Source organism: Plasmodium cynomolgi, chromosome 11 (assembly GCF_000321355.1).
Source record: "Plasmodium cynomolgi strain B DNA, chromosome 11, whole genome shotgun sequence".
NCBI classification, from domain to species: domain Eukaryota; phylum Apicomplexa; class Aconoidasida; order Haemosporida; family Plasmodiidae; genus Plasmodium; species Plasmodium cynomolgi.
Genome location: NC_020404.1, coordinates 1,934,190 through 1,957,722, shown reverse-complemented (window position 1 = coordinate 1,957,722; position 23,533 = coordinate 1,934,190). Strand labels below are relative to the sequence as shown.

The following is a 23,533-nucleotide window of genomic DNA, read 5'->3' as shown; positions in this document are numbered from 1 at the left end:
TGACCGCCGCGCAGACGTGGCATACGCTCTCCCTGCGCTGTTCCTTTGGGTCGTTTTAAAAAACGACTTACGTGGATGCACAGCTGGCACACGTGGCACACCTGACACGCCTGGCCTACCAATTGCCAGTTCGTCATTTCTTCAGCCATCACGCTCATCGAAGGTTAATTCATTGAAATACAAAGTGCACACGCGCTCCGCGCGCTCTATGTAGCAAAGTTCGCGTCATGTAGCAAGTTGACGGACGTCTATGTGGAGTAAGTTTGGGGGGGAAAATCAATGGGTAGGTGCGCGTACGGATAAACATGCCGATAAATAGGCCAATAAATACGCCGCTGAATATGTGCGCTCACAAGTTAGTAGACACGCGGGCAAATAACCAGCTATGTGCTTAGCCCGTCGTGTGTGGGGGGGGCCTCCTTAGCAGCGTGCGACGAGGCGGGGGTCCCCTCTTTCTGAGTACAAATCCACAAAAAAACAAAAAAAACACAAGAAGGAGTGCAAACCACGGGGGAAGTAGCACAACTGGCGTCAATTCGATTCATCCTGCTACATTCCGCTTCACCCTCTCAATCTTGACCAACCGGGAGTCAAAGCACGAGTCGCGCTTTTTCCCACTGCGCTTCTCCCGCATGAAGCTTCTAAAATAGTACTCCTTCAGTATGACCCACAGGGACCGACTGATGTCCGTCCGGATGAACGCCATCTGCTCGGGAACAAAAAAAAAAAAAAAAAAAAAAAAAATGATTAAGCCGTTTCGCGGAGTATGCGTAACGTACATGCGACATGCCTCAGTGGAGGGTTCCCCAAATGGTGAGTATACCCCCCAAAAGGCACCAAATGGAATATTAGTTAACAATGCTATGAGGCACCACTGCAGGTTTGCCTTCCAAACGTATGCACAGAGATAGTTACCCTTGAGCGCGCCTTACCTGCGTCAACAACGGGATGTGGGGTGACAAACATTGCCATAAGATACGGTGAGAAGAAAGGAACAAAAAAATTGGCACTATCGAATGCGCGTAAATGCTAAGTCTCTGTACTTCCGTACTCTCAGACATGACAAAGTCATAGGAGAAGGAAACTGTGGTGCAGTACTGATTGATGAACTGGTTCTTTATATTTTCACACATCTTCATGTCCTTGGCAGGACTGGAAATAGGTAAATTGTCCAAAGCGTATAAAAGCAAATTGTCGTGTAAATAAAAAACTTTATTTTCAATGTTGGAGAAATACGACTCCTCTTTTTCTTTTTCCATTTCTTCGCTATGCATCCTCCAGTTTTTTAAAATGACTTGCACTCTCCTGCTGTCCACCAGCATTTCTTCCTTCTCATTTATATTCGCGCAGTTAAAAATGCTTTTAAAGTATATGGACTTCTTCAAGAACAGCAACATGGTTTTGATAAATATTTTTTCGAGCAGCTCCTTCCTCTCCTCTGTCAGTTCTTCTTCGTGCGCGGTTTCTTGAGGCTCTTCCCGCGTACCTTCGTTTTTGACTTCCTGCTTCACTTGGCACTTTACATGGCACTTCACTTCGCTTTTCAACTCGCCGCGGTTATCGCCGCCGTTCTCTCCGCTGTTCTCTGCGCCGTTCTCTCCGCCGTTCTCGCTGCTGTTCACGCCGCCATTCCCACCGCTGTTCTCCCCCGAGGCAGGCAGGTCTGAGAGCCTTCTCTTCTTGCAAACGTGGTCGGCGCTGGTGGCCTTCTCCCCGTGGGCCGCGTCGTCGGCGCCCCTGACGCAACTTCCCATAGAGGAACGCACCCCGCCGGTCTTCGCACTAACAAAGCCTGTGGCCAAAAAGTCAGGATCGTAAGTAACCAGCAAGTACAACGCGGACAGGGCCGTAATAATAAGTGTGTGCGAAACGGGGATATCAAAGTACAAATAAATATACAATGGAAAAGAGCACAAGCGAAGGAAGGACAACATATAAGAGTGCAAAGGCATAACGTCATTTTCAATCATACGAATAATGAGCTTCATCATCGTTTCGAGGAAAAGAAATCCATTGTAATTCAAAATGCACAAAGGCACACTTAAATAAGTATACGCACACTTCACATTAATTGTTTCATTTAAAATCCAAAAAATAAAAGAGACATGCAGCATCCTCTTTGGAATTAAATACAAAATATGAGTTAATATATTTAAAGACGGCAATGTTCAAATGACTATTGACCCTCTTGTACACTTTTAAAAGAATTTTTTTTGTAATTTCGTGCAAATCAAGAATGATATATTTTTTAAATTTTTCCTTTTCTTGACAATTGAGTGGACCATTATACTTGTACTTTCTCATCAAGAAATCGTAATCAATTTTTTTATAAATATTATATTTTTTATTGTTTCTTCTGAATATTTTTAAAAACAGTTTTTTTATTTTTTTTCTGTATTCCATTCCACTCAGTTGGTCTGTCCCTCCTCCCCCCATCACCGGGGGGACCTCCGCCTCCTCTCTTTCAACGTTCCCTGTCTCTGCCAATGCCTTTTTCGCACATCCATTTTGTAGCATGTCTTCCCCATTTTGGGCCCTCTCCAAAAGGATAGGGAAACAGTTTATTTTGTCCTCCCCGACATTCTCAGATTCGGTTTTCTCCCCCTTGGGAGTGTCCCCCTTGGGAGTATCCCCCGTGTGAGTATCCCCCGTGTGAGTATCCCCCTTGAGCGTATCCCCCTTGAGCATATCCCCCGCGTGAGAAAATGCTTCGGACTCAGCTGTGTGCACCTCCGACTGAATGAACAGCTTATTCTTCCTATCAAAATGAGCAGTAATTTTCAACTTACTCGCATGTTGCAAAAACTGGGAAGGAAAAAAAATATATTTCAGGGATATGTTTCTTCCCAATTCGTTGTTTAAAATATCCACACATATGAACATGTTCATGTAAATGCTTTGTATTGCCTTTTCATGGATATTTTCGAAATTTTTTAAAAAAATTAATTCAAAGATGCTTAGAAATTTACTTATGTCAAAATAGTGTAACAGTTTGTTTCGTTTTATTTTTTTTCTTTAAATATTTTTTTCATTTCTTCGTATACCTCCTTTTTCATATTTTTAAAAATTTTTTTCATTTCTTGCTTGTTGTTCTGCTCGCTGTTCTGCTCGTTCTGCTCGTTCTGCTCGTTGTGTTGCCTCTCCGTGTGTGTGCGTGCGTTGCCACACTTTTTGCAAATTTTCTCCTCATTGATTTTCCCATTCTGGTTCCCACATTCCACATTTCCCACCAGGTTAGTCTCCTTCCTGATTGCTTCACTCGGTGTCATCACTTCCTCTTGCTTCCTCATTTGGGTGTCTCCCCTGGGAAGGCCATTCCTTCCAGCATCTTCGTTCGGCGTGTAAAGGCCGCTTACCACCCCGTTGTTACGTTTGGGAACTACTCCATCGTAATTTGCGGGGAAATCCTGGCCGTGTGGGCTTCCCCAAAAGGGGATGCCGCTCCCCTGACCGTTGTAGGTCCTCTCGAATTGCTCACCACCTACCTGACCGCCTCCCAATGGGTTCACGTGACTAGTCATGTTATACGTGCTTCCCACCAAAACGGGGTCATTCACACCCTGCGCCATAATTTCAACCATGCCCAGATCCGGGTACACCCCGTAATTGCTCTTGCTCATCTCCCGAGGGGAAGATCCCTCACCCCCTTCTTTGTTAACTACATGAGAAACCGCAGCGGCATCACACGTGTGGTCCACCCCCCCTATACCGTAATTTTCTGCGCTCTGATTGTCACTTAAATGGTGGATACTCGAAGTAGTGCCACCTTCCAAGGGGTGCATCTGCATCTCCATACCGCTGCCACCATTAGGGGTAGCCCCATTGTTGTCCTTATGAACGGGTGGGTCATCCTTTCGTTCGCCTACTTCCCTATTTGCAATAATACCCCCTTCTTCCTTCACCTTCCTGTCCTTTGCAAAACCGTCATTTCCGCAAACCGTTTCGTTATTCTGCCTACTCATGCAGCTTTTCACATCCGCACCTCCATTTGCCGCTTCATTCGAACCGTTAATGGGGGAATTACCATCGCACAAGGTACCCCCTTCTGGGTATAGCTTCTCCTCCCTTGTGCAACTCACTACATGTGCTTCCCCCAACTCTACGTTGTCCCTCACCTGTTGGTCGACATCACCGTTGGATCCACTTCCTAAACGAGCTAGCCTATCGTCAGCCACGAAGGGCACCTCACTCTGCGGCATGGAAAAATTGGCAGTCTGTACAGAAGACTCCCCCCCCTCACGAATGGGAAGCACATCACTACTGGGGGGAAGAGAATAGTCGCAAACGCTGCTCAAGCAGCTGCTCTTTCGCTTATCACATACGTTGGTCTCTTCGTTTAGCCACTTCGCCTCCTCACTCGGCCACTTTGCGTCCCCTTTGAGAAACAGCGTAGTGGCTACCTGCTCCGTCCAACCAACCCCACCTGCCGCTTCCCCCTTGTCATACAGTTTAGTGGTGCTCTCTTCTTCATCTCCCTGTATCTTCACACTCACGGGAATACCTTCCCCGATGAGTTCCCCCCCCCCTTCCATCATTTTTTTCTTAACGCTCAGAATTTTGGCATACCCCCTAGTTATGCCCCTACTTGGAGTAACCTCCTTTTTGACGCCCCCCTTTTTATAACTACACAAGCTACAACCTGATGAGAAATCAGACGAGTCGTCTGACCAAAACTCCTTCTCGACAGATCTACTAAACACATGATGATTTCCCCCTGTCCAATGGTCCCCCAAGTCATCCTTCCCACTCGCTTCACCTATATCATTATCACTCCTATTTATATTATTAATCCCTTGGTTCTCCTTGCACACTTCGTTCATTTTAGTCTCCTCAGGCATATCATCACATGTGGAATTACCCCCTATGATCTTTTCCCTCTTGAAATTTTCTTTAATCTTACCACTATCCATTTTATCAAAGGTATCACTCATGTGTGTTGTCCCCCTACTTCTACACCTTTCCATGTACTCTCCTCTCTCTTCCCCTACCAAGCCTTCCCTAACGTACTCACTTTTTTTATCACAAAAATAAAGGTTATATTTTCTCGTTTGAAAAATATTATTCATTATATATAAAATGAGGAAAACAAATTCTTGACTACTTTTTTTTATGAGAGATTTTTTGGATTTTTCTTTATCTTTGTATAGACTCTCCACTCTTTGATTTTCTCCCTTGGTGGTTGTAGTACCTCCCATGATTAAATTTTCTATGTCTGAGCTGTTCACACTGCTGGGGGGGTTGGAGCTCCAGGGGGGGGGTTCTTCCCAGTCGCTGCCGCCGTCGGACGTGCTGGTTCCCACCTCGGGGGAGGAATCCCCCGACGGGTTCTCCACCTCTGCTGAGGTACTCACCTTTGCCGCGCTACTCACCTCTGCTGAGTTATTCACTTTTGCCGCGTTACTCACCTCTGCTGAGTTATTCACTTTTGCCGCGCTACTCACCTCTGCCGCGTTATTCACTTTTGCCGCGCTACTCACCTTTGCCGCGCTACTCACCTCCGCCGCGCTACTCACCTCCGCCGCGCTACTCACCTCTGCCGCGTGACTCACCTCTGCCGCGTGACTCACCTCTGACCGGCTTTTCATCTCCCCGGCCGACCTGCCTGCGTGCCTGATTTTCCGCCTCTTATCACGGCAGTATCCACTGTAGGACAAGTACAAACGCGCGATCTCGCTAACGTTTACTTTCTCACTTATCAGCGTCCCCATGATGGCACTCCTCCCCCCTTGGGAAGATTCCTGCACAGTATTTACTCCTCCTCCGTTAGAGTGCAAATTATCTCCTCCCGATGCAGAACATACGACACATCCCATGAGGTACTTACTACCCTCCCCAGTAGTCACCAAACTATTGTAATTATCACTACCTAAAGTTACATTCCCCTTTGTAGTTTTCCATCCATTCTGATCTGATAAATAATCTGTGAAACTTTTCATCATAATATCCAATGCCCTGTCCTTCATACTCAACTTGGAGTAAAAAATGGTAAGCATTTCATCCAACACTTGCAAAAGCATACATATAATTATTTTTATTTGCATCCTTGATAGGGACATATCATTCATGACAGATATGGTATACAATACGTTCAAACAAAATATGAAGTCTGCCACCTTTTCCTTTCTTTTGTTTAGTCCTAATAGAATCCTGTATATATCTATGCAGTTCTTCCCATCCATGTTGATATCGTTCCTTATGTGTAGACCGTATGGCAATGAACCTGGGGAGCTTCCTTCCAACGCGAATAGGTTCGTCGATCCTCCAACTCCAACCATCAATTTCTCATTTGCGTTTCCTACGAAGGGATTCCATTTTACGTTTCCGTCATAGGGGGGGTAGTAACCCTGGTAGTAGTCCCCTCCATAATTGCAGCCGTAGTTCACTCCATAGTTGCTTCCGTAACTGCTTCCGTAATTGTTTCCGTAATTGCTTCCGTAATTGCTGCCATAGTTGCAGCCGTAATTCACGTTCACGCCGCAGTTCACGCCGTAGTTCACCCCCTGGCGCACACCGCCATTCGGGCCATTCGGGCCAATCGGGCCATTCAGGCCATTCGATCCATTGCCGACGTAACCTCCCATGCCGCTCGAAATGAGACCTCCTCGGGGGGATGCGCTCACATAATTATAACCTTCCAGCGAGTTGTCAAGCGTGTGAGGGGTCCCAACAAAGCCGACTCCTCCGTAGTTATAAAAGCAATTCTCCATGTTTGCACCTCTGTTTACTGTACCTCCCCCTGCACCAAACTCGTTCAGACTGAGCGCTTGATGGTTATAAAGGTACTTTCCCCTGTTGGGTGAGCATGGATCCACGTAACTGTTCGGTTCGCAGGGTGCCGCGACGCCATAGGGCAACTCTCCACCGTAGTAGTAATATCCTCCTGCACCGCCATTCATGTCGTAAAAAGAATTCACGTGGTAGTTCGGACAGCTTCCCCCGTTTGGGAAGCCTGCCCCGTTTGGAAAGCCTCCCCCGTTTGGAAAGCCTCCCCCGTTTGGGAAGCCTGCCCCGTTTGGGAAGCCTCCTCCATTTGGGAAGCCTGCCCCGCCTGGGAAGCCTCCCCCGTTTGCATAATTCCCGTAGGCCCCATAGTTGGCGAGGTTAAAATCCCCCAGGTTCATCGGACGCATGTCCGACTCGGTGAAATCCCCTTCAGTCTTAAGGCTACGCTTTTTAGTGGCCCCCTTCTTGTGGCTACTTCTGCTTTTGCTCCTTTCAACTCGACTGCTACTCATGCTCAACTGGGCCCTCATGCTCTCCCCACCATACCAATTTGCACTCCCATCGAGATAGTCCTCCAAGCAGTAGGCATTCCCCTTTTGGTAGGAGTTTTCTTTCCACACCTTACCTGTGGGGCTGCTCATATTATACACATCCATGTATGTGGGATTCACGCTTCCGTTACTACCATATGTATGCAACGATTTGTAGGACCCTTTCCCAGTTGCCATTAAATGATCCACGTTGTTAATGACCCCCGGATGTACCATCCCCCCGGGGATGTTTACACCACCTAGCTGTCCTGGGCGTCTCAAATTGTGAACATGTGTCTCTGTCTTCACCTTTTTATTGTTAGCTTTACTAATAGATATTTTTTTATTATACCTAGGGTCGAAACTGCTGGGTGCTTTTCCTGCTCGAGTCTTCTTCGGGGATACCTTTCCCTTTTTTATGTTGTCATGGATCCTTTCGAACTCTCTCAGATACGTCAGGTAGTACTCCTTAATGCATTTCGTGTCTTCTATTAGCTTTATATTTTTTTCTTTATTGATGAGTCCAAACTCCTTTGCTATTTTAACCCATTTGGAATTTCGGCTAACACAGGAGTATCCTCCATGACTCAGCACGCTCAAATACAGATCGTACAGCTCGATACCCATACCCTCAATTAGCGGCGGAATTTGGTTAATGTCATTTTCGTAGTACTCCTGGTACTTTTCGTAAAACTCGCTCCTCTCCATGGTGGTGAAGCGGTGATGCGGTGAAGTGGTGACGCGGTGAAGTGGTGACACGGTGACGCGGCGGCGTGGGGGGAACTATGCTGCCGGGGAAACGGCACTGTCGGGGTGCAATCGTGGCGCAGGAACCGCCGACGACGCTACCCTAACGAAGACAACGTACGGCTCACTGCCCTGCAAAAAAGCGCTCACTCGTTCTGGCTTTTTTTTCTTTTCTTTCTTTCCTTTCCCCTTTATTAGGCTCCTGCAGCCCACCCGATGGACTCCCTGCCACCAAATAATGTAGCACGCACTTCTGCTCGTTCACGCGTGGGGTGTGTGTATGTGTGTATGTGTGTGCCCTACTTCATACGTGGCATACGACACGATGCCGGAGAGTAGGCCACTCAGGGGGAGAGACTCCTCGAAGGGAAGTAGCCCTCCCCATCCAGTGGCACAATCGGGAGGCACACTAAAGCGAATGGTGAACAGTGCTACGCGATGGTATCCCCCAAATCACTCTCTTCGTGAACACACATGCAGGTGAACACACATGCAGGTGAACCCTCTATATCGATTTTGTACAAAAAGAAATGTTGAGAACAGGTAGAGAAATAGGTTGCTATACACAAGGGGGGGTTAGAACAACAGCCGAAAGTACGCCGATCTAGGTGTGTGGGGAGAGGGAATAAAAACAAACAGGTCAAAACTGTGCTGAAATAAAGGTATGCACGCAGTGGAGCTACTCCAGGCTTGTCTCCCCCCACCCCAACATTTATGTCAGCTACACTTTCTCAAGTCTCTGTGGGAATAAAGTTCTCCCCATGTAGACTCTCTCATCCCACCTCTTCTGTTGGAAAAACTCCTTCCAACAGGTACAATCTTGGTGGGGAGTACAAGCGATAGGGAGACCAGCATGGCGTATCCCTCTGCCCCACCAACAAAGGAAGCATATACAAAGTAGGTGCAACTCCGTAGGCGCAATCATAAACGTAAGCGTGCGTGTAAAGAAGAGCGTGCACGTGAGCATGCAAGCAAGCGTGCAAGCAAATAATATGTACATATATATATGTATGAGATATGCGTACGTTATGCCCGCACGTACTTAAGTAATTCTTCTTTCGCGGTTAAAAATCAAAAAAAGGTAACAAAAAAAAAAAAAAACATAAAAATGTATCTTTATCTTATCTTTTCAGCGTACGAAGAGCGTGTTATTTTTTGCGCTCTTTGCGTTTTTTTTTTTTTTTTTTTTTTGGGTTTTTTTACGTTTCTTAATTTGTTTTTTTTCTTCTTAATAAATCCTTTTGTTATTTCTTACTTTCTTTAATTTTTCACTTCCTACCTATTTGGCTTTTTTTTTTTTTTTTGCGCTTACCCCAAAATTGCCTCGACGAAAAAAAGCAAGTTCAAAAATGTGAACAAAAAAAATGGGGACTCGTCCTTAGCAAAAAAATAGCACAAAAAATGGAAAAATTAAAATAAACAAAAATGAAAGGCAATGTTTTGTCAACTAAATGGCACAGAAAAGGATTTATGTGAAGCTACGTTATTCATTAAAAAAGGGGGAATTTTCGAATGTTTTGGCATTTTTTAGAATTTGTGGAATTTTTTGATATTTTTTTTGACTTCGTTTATTTTTATTATTTTTTTTTTTTTCCTAAAGACATACAACTACCAACCGGCTTGTAAGCATAAAAGGACAAAGGTTCCAATTTTTTCGAAACCGATAGACACACAAGAATAGGCGAGAACATTATCTTATCTGCCCAGCCACGGGTGCTCTAGCGCCACAGCACCAGGTATGGTGTGCCTGTGTACGTAGCCACGGGGAGTTGTACATTCGAGGGGATTATCGCAGTGGTTAGAAGCACCCCCATGGGCAGAGGCATCCCAATGGGCAGAAGCATCCCAATCGGTGTATTCACCGCGCTGCTTCGCATGAACGCAAGGCACCCAGCAGGTGAGCTTCTCCTCCAAGCGCCTGGCCCGAAATAGGTCAACCACCCGCAGGGGCATACATAAATACATACAAGCGTATGGGCGTGCAAGCGTATGAGCATACTAACGTGCTAGCATACTAACGTGCTAACATACTAACGTGCCAACATGCTAACGTGCCAAAATGCGAACGTACATTGGTACCACCTTCTGCACATCGACTCGGCTTGGCGCAAAGTCACCGTAGCGCGGCCCGTTCTTTAAATCAAAACGCGGCATACCCTTACAAACGGGGATAGGGTGGGGTCAGTCCTTCGCCTATTCTCACTTCCTCTCGTGCATCCATCCGCTTCATCAACCGCGGAGGGATAGACTCCAACTGAAAAAAAAGGGACCCTTCTTCCCGTTTCGAGGTGCGGCGAAAAAAAGTGGGAATTTGTCACCCCCCTTCAGGTTTTCACATCAAACGGGGCTATGTGTATTCATGTGTCTAGCACACCGGTGCGGTTATGCACAAAGGCATTAACAGGGTCTTTTGCACGAACACCCATACGTACTTCCGCTGCAACCAAACGCTTTCATTTCACCTTATGCGTGGATCCCGCACAGTGCACCCAAGCGCTGTCGCACATGAAGAAAGGAATAAATCGTTTTCAGTTAGCCATGCAGGTGTCCTACTTTCTTGCCAGTGATGCGTAACCCTGATACGTTTTTTTTTTTTTTTTTTTTTTTACTTTTTTTTTTGAAAGTGTGAATTTCCCACTGCGGTCGGTTCTTAAGTGCGCATAAAGCTGCATCTACTTGCGACCCCGAGAGCGCCCGTAAGGGCACGACTCGCGCGTTCTGTGCACTGTTAAATAGGCACAGTGTAAGCATATATAAGAACATCTAGGTGTATACACTTACCCATATGCATGCCACCTCCCACACATCCTGTGCAGTGTCGAAAGGCTCTGCGGGAGAGGAGTCAGTCGGCTTGGTGAGAAAGCAAATCGGGTAGAAGGCAAATCGGGTAGAAGGCTACTCGGTGAGAAGGCTACTCGGTGAAAAAGCAAACCGGTGGAAAAGCAAACCGGTGAAAAAACAAACCGCCGAAAAAGCAAACCGCCGAAAAAGCAAACCGCCGAAAAAGCAACACAACTTTCAACAATATTTGCGTCCCCCCTCACGATCCCCATTTGATGAAACAGCCGCGGGGAAAGCAACCCCAGTTATGTGCATTGCCATTCCAGGTGAGCTTCTCCCATAAGTAACCCCCTACAGCGTTTTTTGTTTTTTTTTTCCCTCCCCATGTGGCCCTACCAACCATGTGATTAACCATGTCAAACTTACTCGAAGCAACCTCCCATCCGCAATGGTGCTGCCACTGCCCAAACTCATCCAATCGAATGAAGGGAGAGTGTTATACCATGTTACAAATCACCCAATAAGGACAGTTAAAAAAAAAATCGAAAATTTCTTCAAATATGAATCTTTGGATAACCTAAGCAGTGATATCAGTGTGAGGCAAAACTTTGATGAACTTTTCGTTCCGCTCACACATCCCGCTAGGAACATAAAGGATACGTTTTACTTAAATGAAAATTACGTAAATCATTTTTCAACTCTCCATAATGATATGTATACTCATCTAGAGAATACCAATGGCATTTATAAGTACTACTTAGTTACGAAATTGCTGCACCATCACAAGGTCCTTCTGAAAAGGACACATATGACTGCACATTTACCTGACCTGTTAAGGCGAAATTATAAAAATGTTATCTACACTGGAAGTGTCTACAGAAGGGACGAAATCGATAGGTTCCACTTTCCCATTTTTCATCAGACCGATGGGTTTCTGATCCGTCCCGACAATTTTGACGTTGAAACGGATTTGAAGAAGAACCTTCAACAGTTGATTCGCTACTTGTTCGATGCTTCCGACATAAAAATGAAATGGGAAGATAACACGTCCTTCCCGTTTACGGACCCATCGTATGAGCTGTACATCCAAGGGGTATCGTCAGGGGGGACTGGGAAGACTCGAGATGACAACGAGGATGGGGGTGCAGGCACTTTACATGGAGACCCTCGCGGTGGGGAACCCCGCTGGGTGGAAGTCCTCGGGTGCGGGAAAATCAAAAGGGAAGTCATCGCAATGGCTCTACACTGGGAAGATATACGCCAAATAATAGAGGACGAGATTGCCCGCCATGACAGGGGCCTCCTGGGCGAGCTCCAGTCGATTGAGGCTGCCAGGAGTGAGGCCGCCAGGAGTGAAGCCGCCTCGAGTGAAGCCGCCTCGAGTGAAGCCGCCGCCAGCGAACCCACCGCCAGCGAAGCCGCCGCTGAATGGATCGCCCCCAACGTGGCTACCCCCAAGGATATCCTGGACAAGCTCTGCAGCGCCCCCCTCAACAACCGAATTGAAGCCCAAATGAACAAATTCTTAAAAACAATTAGGTACCAAGGATGGGCCTTCGGAATCGGACTTGAACGACTAGCCATGCTACTCTACCACATCCACGACATACGCTTGTTCTGGAGTAACGACAACAGATTCATAGATCAGTTTGAGGAAAACGTAATAACCACATTCCATCCCTTCAGTAATTTCCCTCCTGTGGAAAAAGACATTTCTTTTTATGTCACCAGTCAATTTAAAGAAAGTTTATTCTTTCAAATTTGCAGAGATGTAGCTAGCGAAAATATCGAGCAAGTAAAAAAAATTGATTCCTATTACAACCCCAGAAACAATCAAACGAGTGTCTGTTATAGAATAACTTATCGGTCCCACAGTCAGAACCTTACCCATAAGGCTGTAAATGAGCTACAAAGTAAAATCGTCCAAATGTTGGTGCAGCAGTGTGCAGTCACCATCCGGTAAGTCGTGTGCAGTCACCATCCGGTCAGCCGCGCCCAGTCGCCATCCGGTCAGCCGCGCCCAGTCACCATCCGGTAAGCCAATCGAAGCGTGTCCCTTTTTTCGAGAAGGCAACCTTTTTGCAAAACGCGGGGAAGTGAAGTCCCTCGTGAGGAAACTGTGTGCTGACATCACACAAAAATTCGTACTGATGGTAGGAAAACGAACAGTTTCGAACAAACAAAGTGGCGTAATGCTTGACATAACGCATGTCGTGGCATTCTACGCAGTAGAAAAGGGAAAGATACCTTCTCTCCCCCCACCCCCAATTTTTAAGTGTATCATTATGGGGAAAACTACCAACTTAACCCATTAATTGGGAAACAATCTCTTCGTAACAGTTTGTATATGCTAAACGAGGTGACGATTAAAAGGTGTGCCTCCCCTTTTGGGGATGAAACCGCTCGGCCCTGTTTGTTCCTCCAACCTTCTTATGAAGCGTCAATATGTGTCATGTGGAGGCTCCACCCCCCTTTATACTTTTTTTTCTTTTTTTTTTCCTTTTTTCTTGCCTTCATCCCCACTTCTACCTCTGGTTGACGTCCTTCTTCGGGGGCTTCTTCATTTTGGTTTCCCGCTCTTGTGCGGTCTACGAGCAAAGGGGGGGATTTTTTTTTGTCTCAACGCATATACGTACGTCTGCACACAGGCTCACATTTGTGTGCGTATTAAACAGCCATTTTTTTGTTTTTACCCCAAAAAAAAAAAAAAAAAAAAAAAAAACATGAACCGTTCAGGCAAATTGCTCCTTTTTTTTTTCTTTCTTTTCTTTCTTTTTTTTCCACGTTACCATCCAGGGTACCAAACAGCCAAGGAACATCCAGTTCGACATGATCCCGCCAATTAAGGGGAACACTTTGCAGTATATGAGGAAGGAGATGTTGTCTATGGACAGCTTCATTATGTTCTCGAATCGCTTGGAGTGCAGCAGGAATGACTTGACTTCGTAGAAATCTGCGGGGAGGGCGATGAATCGGTCGGTCAATTGGCCAGCACCTCAGTTGGTGAATCGCCAAACCCGCTCAACCGATCAGCCGATCAACCGATTAACCGATCAGCCGATCAACCGCTTAACGGATCAACCGATCAACCGATCAGCCGATCAACCGATTAACCAACCAACCGACCAACGGCTGCGCAACTCACCGATGGTCGAAAAATGAATCGGGAACCCAACGAACGTGTGGTTCGGCGGCACGGGGAATTTGTAGTACTGCCAGTTGAAGTACTGCTCCTCCTGAGGTGCAAAATGGGGGCGGGTCGCGCGGGCGTGAGTTGGAACGAGGAAGAAACGGGTGCCGCACGATGTGTGTCGCGTGCCGCACGATGTGTGTCGCGTGTCGCATGCTGTGTGTCGCGTGTCGCATGCTGAGCGTAGTGGACACAAATTATAAGTGGATCCCCTTTGGAGGCAAAACGCGCACGTTACTTCTCCCCATCGCGCCAACGCCTCGCGTATCAAAAATTCCCCCCCAAGTGATGCTCTCCAATTTTACCAATGAGTAATACCAGTTCCACTGTGAAGTCTGATGAGCACCATACTTGGACGTGGGGTCTAATCTGCTCCACGTTTTTGGCGGGATAGGTGTGGAGGCCTTTTCCTTTGATTCAGTTGGTCCCTTCAGATGCTCCCCACCAGTTTGAGTGTTTACATTACCCCCCATTCCTTCGTTTGTATTTTTTCCCTGCACATGATCGTAGACGGTCCCCTGCAAGTTACTCCCATGTAACATGCCACTTGCGTTATTATCTACGTAACGATTTTGCACCACCGGGTTGTCTGAGTAACTATCTTCCACCCTCTCCTGTGCGATGCTCTCCTAAAAAGGTTAAAGGTTAGTTGTCCGAATGGGAAAAAAAAAGGGCATTAGTGTGATGGGTGTGATGGGCGTGATGGGCGTGATGGCCGACATGGGTGTCATGGAGGTCCCCGTTCTGGGCGAGACGGGATGCATCCTGAATGTCTGCACACACCGCGCTGAGGGCGCACTCAAGTCGCTCTCAAACCGCGATAACCTGGGGAACCCCCCCCTACCTGGTAACTCCCCACCGGGTTGCTGCCCATGTCGAGGTATTTCTGGTCCGCGTACATCTGATGATGGCTCTGGCAAAGGAACAACCTGCCCCTTTGCAACGCGCCCGGCACTTCTCTATCAGGCGACGAAGGGGAACTTTTTTTTCTGTCCTCCATCTTGTTTTCAATATCGAATGGGTTCCTCTCAAAACGTGCATCGCTTCTTCCTTTCCTTTTTCCCCAAATCCTACGCTTTAACAAAGCCATTTTTAACTTAAGCATGTTCCTTTCCACCTTCCTTATGTGATATCGTTTTTTATATTTGGTGACTAATTCACGTAACTTCTTCCCACTAGGGTCGTGTGACTTCCTCAGGATGGTGTTTCTACGCTCGGTGCATGGCTTGTTCAGGCGATACGCTCGACCCACTCCGTCACCGCTTCTTCTTCCCCGTTGTGTCACTTCACCCTTGCAGTTATCATGAGTGCCGTCTCCCGAATAGTCCCCCTTCGAGGGGATAATCAGGTAGCCATTAAACATATGATTACATTTAAGGCACCTCTTATCATGCACTGACTTATTAACCCCCTTTGTACGTGTTTTTCCCCCCAAGGTACGTTTCAAAAATGCTTGTGTGTCTACATAGCTGAAGAAGGACTCTCTACCTAGCCGACCACGTTGAAAGAATTGCCCCTCCCCCAACTTAACATCCACCATTTCTTCCTTCATCTGTTTCTCCTTCTGCTTCAAACTCTTCTGAAGCTTAAGCAGGTTATCATACTTTTTGTTGTACTTCTTGATATACTTATTTGGAACACCTTCTCGGTCAGTGCAACGGTGCCGCCGTTCCGACTCCTTCGCTTTGTCTTTCTCTTCCATTTCCTCCTCATCGTAGTGATACGTCTCTTTGATTTCTTTGTACAGCTCCTCTAACTCATTTTCTTCACTTGATGGGTCCCCTTCTTTGTGGATGCTACCGCCCCCCGTCATGCTCGGCGTATCCTGCTCTTGAGCTGCCTCTCCTCCATTGGGGGCAAGGACACGTTTGATCTCTCCCCCCATTTGGGGATCTTTCCCCTTTGGCTCATTTTTATTACTCTCCTTATCACTCCCCTTATCACTCCCCCTATCACTTCCCCTATCACTCCCCCGATCACTCCCCCTATCACTCCCCCTAACGCTACACTCTCCCCCCACGTGGACCCTCTCCTGGTAATGCACAGGCGCATTGCTGAACCGCTTAATATTTTTCCTCTTCACACTGTTATCATAGTTATTTAAAATGTCCGCGTTGTCCCTACAAAAAACGTAGTTCTTTATGTACTGTTCCTTCCCATTATTGTACACCTCATCATTCATCCCGTATATATAATCCTCTGGGATGTTCACCAGGTGCTTCTTCTGCTCGTGGTTTATCATGTCTATTTGTTCACTTGGCTGATAGGTCTGATAAAAATTAAAATTATCCTTATTAACGTACTGTGCTTCAATATTAGGGTAATAATCATTTTTGTATTGAGACCACGTTTTTCTGATTTGGGTTTTTTCTCCTTGATTTTCTCCTCCCTTCTCGGCTGAACCTATACCTGTTGGGGGGGATGCACGTCCCCCTTCCCCAACTTGGCTTCTTTGACCCCCTTTAGCTTCTTCCCCACCTGTACGGTCATAATTTTCAGGCTTAGGGTTGTAATTATTGTCCAAGTTAAGCTTATATTCACACAGGTCAATATACATTTCTAGGAAATGCCTTATTTCCTTGGAATGCTCAAAGGAGGTCTCCAGTCCCTCCTTGGTCCTCATGAAGAGTATCATTTCTTGAATCTCCTCCTCGAGGTCCTTCGTGTACTTGACGCTGCAAGGGAGAGGGAGTGGGGGGGAAGTAACAAATGGGGTGGCACGAGGAATGGAGGGGGGCACGGTGAGGACAAAACCGGGTGGGCCTTTCCACCCGGGGAAAAACTCCACAAACTCTTCGCCCACACCGCTAGCGCTGCTGACACAGATGACGCCGCTAACACTGCCCACACCGCTAACACCGCCAACACCGCCAACTCCGCTCTGCCTTACGAAAGCCGGTCGCTCAACGGGGTCGATATCGTAATTTCACTCTTGATCGGCACGGGGGAGTGGTTCAAAAGGGGGCGCCAGTGGTAGTTGTTCTCCAAGTCGTACAAAATGCACGCGGGGTGGTGGTTCTGCATGTTCCCATACAACTGCTCGTCATTAAAAACGACCTCGATCGACGAGTAAGGCACATAAGCTAAAGTCCTCTCATAATCCAGCAGAAACATCTTAGGAGCAATGGGAATATGCTTCGAAAAATTTTCCAACAGATATTTTAACGCCTTACTAGAACTGTATGTCTCATTCCTTTCAAACTTCACTTCGAATACATTATTGAAGAGTTCCTCATCGTTGTAAAGAATTTCATTTACGTCTACTTGTTCATCCTTCATGTGATTCTCTCCATAAAGGTCCATAGTGTATAGTTTGTTTTCTTCCTTCATGTCGTATTCCTCCTTGATTTGCTTCTCCCTCTTTTTTAATTCCTCCAACCCGTATCTAACAAAATTCATTAGATATTCCCCAGTGTAATACTTTTCCCTATCGTTGTCTTCCACTACCTTACTGATTATTTCCTTCTGAGTGCTCATTTCTGAGTTCCTTGAATATTTGTTGTTGTTCCATCTGTTCTTCAGGTGGATAATGCATTTATTCGTCACTTCCCAGAAGCACACCCACCCGTCTTCGTGCCTCGTCATCACCCAGTAGTGGTTCTTCTTCCCGTTGTTTATTGTGCCTATCGGGGCGAAGCGGAGATAGGTAGGCGGAGAGATAGCTATATAAATAAATAGCTAGATAGCTAGACAAATAAATATATAGCTAGATGGATAAATAAATATATATATAGCTAGATAGATAAATATATATATAGCTAGCTAGATACGTGGACGGTACACTGGTGAGCGCCGTCACACGTGCACACGCCCACCACACACTAGGGAACTCCTCCTACCTTTACACACGTACGCGTCGTACTCCAGGCCCTTCAGGCAGCAGCACAGCAACAGGACGTGGTCCTGTATCGTCCCCTTCTTGTAGGACAGGAAAAAATACGGGGGGGTAAAGATCGACGACTCTTCTTCGTTCTCGATGTACTCAATGTTGTTCAGCCAGTGGAAGAGGGGGCCTTGCAGGGAGGAGTGACGAGGTGGAGGTGGCGTGGTGAGGGTGGCGTGATGAGGGTGGCGTGATGAGGGTGGCGTGGTGAGGATGACGAGGTGGAGGTGATACACTGGAAAGTTCCTCCTCTGTAGTGTCCCCTCTGTAGTGTCCCCTCTGCAGTGCCCTCTCTGTAGTGCCCCCTTAGCGGCGCCGCCCCGTGCTAACGCGAGGCCGCACCTACCCGGAGTGGACACTTGGGCGGGCAAATTAATCGAAGTGACGAAGCTACACAGGGGATAGTAGTTGCCGTCAAACTCGTTTCTGCTCACACAGGGGAAACTGAAAAAGGAGAGGAAAGAAATAAAAGGGTCGTACGTTGGCAGAGACGCACGGATGTGCCTTCCCATTCGCGTGGATCTGTGCCAAGCTGGAAGGACCTGCACCAAGCTGGAAGGACCCGTGCCAACCGGAAACGCACATCTCCCCCTTTTATCTCCTATTTCGTACCTCCTATTTTTATCCGCCCGGGGGAACCACTGAATGTAGGTGTCCTTGAACTTGGCGAAGTCCCGTTCCCACCTGAACAGGAGAAGCCAAAGAAAAAAAAACTCATATAAAAATGAGCATTCACGTGCTCATACATATGTATGCAAATGTATACACACCTTTTTTGCATGTGATCTGCTAAACGAATGGGGCCACTCCAACAGAGAATATGCAACGCTCCTTCACCCACCTCTTCGACATGGACTTGTAAATCATCGAAGCGTTCTGCATTTTTTCCTTTTCCACAAAAACCAAGCCACTGGGCAATGGAGGGATAACAAAGGCCTCCACCGAAATGGTCGACTCCTTCCTCGTCTGTATGCTCTCCATGTTCAACGCTTTCAGGTGGAGCGTGGAGTACATCAATTCTGTGGTGGACGGGGAGGGGGTGACATAAAAGCGAAAGGTACATATATGCGTACGAAGCCGATGTTGAAAGGAATGTCCAAAGGACAGGCTTCGAGAAAGCTATGTCTCTAGTTGGGACTATCCTCCAAAGGGTAGCCTCACGTGCGGCCACACTTCTCTCCCTCCCTCTGCCTGTGCCTGTGCCTATCTCTCTCCTTCTCGCGCTTCGCCTACTTAAGGTGTTCTTATACACGACGGTTTTATACTTCCTCACGTAGTAGTCGTCATTGTTCTCGCTCGAAAGGCCCATCCCCTCATTCGCTGCGTCGTAGTTGTCCTTGTAGTCGTTGTAGGGGGAGCTGCTTTGGGAAGCTTCCTACGCGGGGTGGTAGCATGCAGTGGAAGTGTGCAATAGAAGTGTGCAATAGAAGTGTGCGGTATAACTGTGCGGTGTAACTGTGCGGTATAACTATGCAGCACAACTGTGAGGCAGAACCGGGCAGTAGTAGCAGCCGGGGGGGCACACTGAAGAAACCCTTGCCGCGGAAAAAACACACATGGACAGCCGAATAAACGAGCAACACACCTGAGCCAGGGACCGGTAATCTACTGTGCCATGGTTAAAAATGTCCGAGAAGGGAAGCTCGAAAATCCCCAAAATGGTGGAATGTATTTCATTATTGTTATGGACCTCGAAACATATTTCCCCTTTGGAAATCAAATCTACTGGCAACACATTCCTTATGAGACTCTCATTTGTTAGCTCTTTTTTATCTACTAGCCGAATTGGGAAATACAGATTTTGGTAAAAGAAAGGCGAGGTGCTTTTCGACACCGTGTCTGTCTTGTTGACTATACCGTCCCACTTCACCCACACGTTTATGTTCACGTTATTCAGGTCGATGCTGCTGATGGCTAGATTTTCGCACTTGATTACTCTGCAGGGGAGCAGGCACCGATATGTGGGCACATGGAAATGTATGAGGCGCACATAGGCACACGCATGCATACACACTTCCGCACACAGGCACATAGACACACACATGCATACGCACTTCCGCACACAGGCACATAGACACACACATGCATACGCACTTCCGCACACAGGCACACGGAAGTCCCCACCTGATCACCAAGTAGTGGTCGTTCAAAAGGAGCTGGTTCACCAGCGTCGCGTCGCTTAGCTGCTGAACGGGCCTCTGCACAGGAATGTCCCCTTCCTCTATGCCGTAGCTGTTCACAAAGCACTTTATGTTCCCCACAATTTCGCCCTGCTTGAATTTGGTCTTGTCTAGGGTCAGCTTTTTCACAGTTCCTCTAGCAGTGTGGGAGGGTACAGAAAAAAGAAATATCAGAAAAGGGAAGAGGCAGAAAAAAGAAATATCAAACAAACGAAGAACGAGAAAAGAGAAATATAGAAACGGAAAAAAATTAACACAGTGAAGAAAATGCGAGAATAGAACAGACAAACTCCACTCAGGCAACGAAAAAAAAAAAAACCTACAGTAGACCACATAGCGAAGTCAAAAGTGCGCACACGCAGGGGGACCCCTTTCAACGGGCCTCCTCCAGCGCGGTCGCATCCCCTTGCAGAAGCGCAATTCTCAGCCTTACTTGAAAAACGGGTGCTCCGTCACAGACTTTAAAGATATGATGCAGGACCCAAGCAGGATGGGTGGCTTGTATCTGTAGCTGTTGTTGTGGGACAGCACCTTGAAGTGGTTAAAAGGGGGGCGTTAAAAGGGGGGTGTTAAAAGGGGGCGTTAAAAGGGGGACGTTAAAAGGGGGACGTTAAAAGGGGGTGTTAAAAGGGGGACGTTAAAAGGGGAGCGTTAAAAGGGGGGCGTTAAAAGGGGGGCGTTAAAAGGGAGGCATTAAAACGAGAATGACCAACAAGAATCAAAAATCAGCCAGCGCGAAAAGGTGTCCCCTAACTCGCACACGCCGCCGCTCACAGAAGCATACAAACAGGCTTATGGCACATCTGCAAATATTTACCGTGAGGATGAAAAAGGCGTTGGCTAGCTGCTGGTAAGTGCCAATGAAACAGAAATATCCTGGGTAGAGCCAAAAGTTGTTCTGTGATTTGTGCGAGCTGTGAATAACCCAGTCGTCTTCACTTAGGGGAAATTTGAAACGCAAAAATTTGGGAAGGGTTTTTAAGTAACTGGGCATTTCTGAATTTGCTATGAACCACCAGCTGTCCAGGGCCATGTGGAACTCGAAGATTTCGGACAGCTGCATGTACACCTGCGAAGTGGAGCGGATGGGGGTGCATTCATGAGTGCGTTCATGCGTTCGTGCGTTCGTGCGTTCGTGCGTTCGTGCGTTCGTGCGTTTGTGCGTTCGTGCGTTCATGCGTTCGTGCGTTCATGCGTTCGTGCGTCCGTGCGTTCGTGCGTTCGTGTGTTCGGAAGGGTTCCCCCTTAGTGCACCCCAAGGGGAGGCACAGGGAAAATCGAATCGGGGGGGGAATCACAGAAGGAGGAACGTGTAAAGGTGGAAAATTTGACGCGTAAAAAATGGCAAGTTCGAAATGTTGCTGTGGCTAATGCCAGGCGGACTTGCCGAAGGCGGGAATTATTACCCCCAAACGCTGAGCCTCAAAAATGATGTTCCTTTTCTCGATCCTCCGCTTGAGGATAACGTTCGTGTCTGGGTCGTTTTCAATGATCTCCTTGAGCGTTTTCTTCGATGAGGCGTACAACTCATTGAATGTAAAGCCCTTTATGCACCACATTTCGATGGCCACTTCAAAGTTCTGCAAGTCCTCGTAGGATATGCTCAACTCCTTTTCCGCCCAGATGGGCACTGCCAGGGGGGGGGAGGTAGACCCAGTTCAGCACGTTCGCATATGTACAAGTGTGTACGTACAAGTGGATACGTACAAGCGTATACGTACGAGAGTATACGTGCCAGTACACGCATACCAGTAGACACATACCAACGCACACATATCAGTGCATATGCACGTACACGTCCACTCCTGCTCACTCGCCCTTACGTGGAACCTTCAAGTGCTTGATCTCCCCCGGTTCTATGGAGTACCCAGGCGTGTACAGCACCTCCTTCTTCAGGTCTCCGTAGAGCTTCAGCTTCCTGCGAAAAGTATACAGTTAAGTCAGCTCGGGCACACTCATTGTCAGCCGCATTATCAGCCGCGCCGCCACCCCCGTGCACGCAGCACGTAGCGCAGCGAACGGTGTGTCATACTCTCACAAAATTGAGGCCCTACTTGATGTTCCCAAAGGACACTAAGTAAAAGTTTCTCTGTAACTGATTTTCCAGGTTATGGATGTATTTTATAAAAAATTCGAAGCGCCACAGTCTGGGCCTCAGCATAGGGTTGTAGAACTCCTTTACGATTTGTTCTCTCTGTCAAGGGGGGAAAGGAAAGAATCGATGGGAGGAGGAGATAAGAGGGGGGCATCACCGGTTATGCCGGTCACCGCCTCGAGCCATACCACGAGCCACACCGCGAAGACAAGGCCGAACCGATTAAGAGACAACCCACGATGCACACGTCGCTTAGGCGTGTCCACAACTGAGAAGGCTCTCATCTTAACCTTTAATTCCTCGTACAGGTCGAGAAAAGGCTCCTCCATGTCTTCTTCCTCATCGGTGGTACTTTGGCTTTCTTCGCTAACTTCAGACTCTTCGCTTCTTTTTATTGCTTTTATTTTCCTGCTCGGGAGGTACCTCTGCGCAAATATGTTAAACAGTACGAGGGAAGTGAGACAAAAAAAAAAAAATAAATAATAAAACAACACTGTTGGTGCATGGATTGGAGGGGACTAATACCATGTGGATGTATACCCCAGTGCACACTTGACCACTCTCTAAAAACTAATGCCAAAACAAAAACACGATAACGAAGTTTTTACGCAATTTAACCAATTTTTTTTGGATGCTCTGTCCACATTCGTCTTCATCGAATAGCGGCACCTCTAAAAAATGGTCCTTTGGCTTTTTTCCTCCTTCTTCATCATAAAAGCTCCCATCTTCATCTTCGTATTCACTGGCGTAGTCTTCACTTAGGCGCTTCTTATCCTCATTTTTGTATAACCACACTTCGTCCTTCAGCTCACTAATATGAACCCTTTTATTTTTCTTTTCCCCTGCTACGTCGTTGTTTCCTCCCTCCTCGTATTGAAAGATGCCCTTAATCGTATTCATCAAAAACATTTTTAGCGTTTAAAATGGGGACACTCTCGCTGGTAGCGCGGGAGTTACGCATGCTCTTGTATATACTTGCGGGTAATTCCCCCTTTTTTCTTGTTTGCCACCATCTGAATTTTTCTCCCCTATGGTCGCATTTTTTTTTTACTTCCTCTTCTCGCATTTCAGAGAAAGTGATCATTAGGGAGTTTAAAACAGTGTGCAGGAAAAGACAAAAGGGGATGTGCATCTCACCAGATGGTTGTTTTTTTTCTTCACATGATTGTACGTTTTTTTCTTCCCTTGTGTGCCCCTTCTGCCAATTATACCATTCACGTAGCTCCCCTTTTATTTTATTTTATATTATTTTATTATTTTTTTTTTTTATTTGCGCTTTTCTAAATGCTGGAAAATGAGAAAAAAAAAGGGGAGCTACCTATTCCCCCCCCTCGCTGTAGATATTTAACCTAAAAACTTGCCCTCCAAATGGTGAATAGTTCTATTTTGCTCCTTATCCAAATT

General features: G+C 46.9%; 3 protein-coding genes across 3 annotated transcripts; 1 reads left to right on the top strand and 2 right to left on the bottom strand.

The window, feature by feature from the left end:
• Nucleotides 1-3,002: 3,002 nt before the first annotated feature.
• Nucleotides 3,003-7,961, bottom strand: PCYB_115280 (ARID/BRIGHT DNA binding domain containing protein; the record flags this gene model as incomplete). Its single annotated transcript, XM_004223407.1, has 2 exons — nucleotides 3,003-4,190; nucleotides 4,323-7,961. The coding sequence occupies 2 exons, from the start codon at nucleotides 7,959-7,961 to the stop codon at nucleotides 3,003-3,005; spliced, it is 4,827 nt and encodes a 1,608-aa protein (XP_004223455.1).
• Nucleotides 7,962-11,229: 3,268 nt separating this feature from the next.
• On the top strand, nucleotides 11,230-13,730 carry PCYB_115270 (phenylalanine--tRNA ligase; the record flags this gene model as incomplete). Its single annotated transcript, XM_004223406.1, has 3 exons — nucleotides 11,230-12,694; nucleotides 13,058-13,140; nucleotides 13,578-13,730. 3 exons carry the CDS (start codon nucleotides 11,230-11,232, stop codon nucleotides 13,728-13,730), a joined length of 1,701 nt encoding a protein of 566 aa, XP_004223454.1.
• A 1,522-nt stretch (nucleotides 13,731-15,252) lies between these two features.
• PCYB_115260 (hypothetical protein) lies at nucleotides 15,253-23,038 on the bottom strand (the record flags this gene model as incomplete). Its single annotated transcript, XM_004223405.1, has 17 exons — nucleotides 15,253-15,301; nucleotides 15,498-16,646; nucleotides 16,862-17,594; nucleotides 17,811-17,984; nucleotides 18,201-18,298; nucleotides 18,467-18,538; nucleotides 18,696-18,873; nucleotides 19,088-19,229; nucleotides 19,440-19,791; nucleotides 19,979-20,170; nucleotides 20,468-20,565; nucleotides 20,852-21,103; nucleotides 21,441-21,664; nucleotides 21,858-21,952; nucleotides 22,089-22,228; nucleotides 22,318-22,554; nucleotides 22,721-23,038. 17 exons carry the CDS (start codon nucleotides 23,036-23,038, stop codon nucleotides 15,253-15,255), a joined length of 4,503 nt encoding a protein of 1,500 aa, XP_004223453.1.
• Nucleotides 23,039-23,533: the final 495 nt, after the last annotated feature.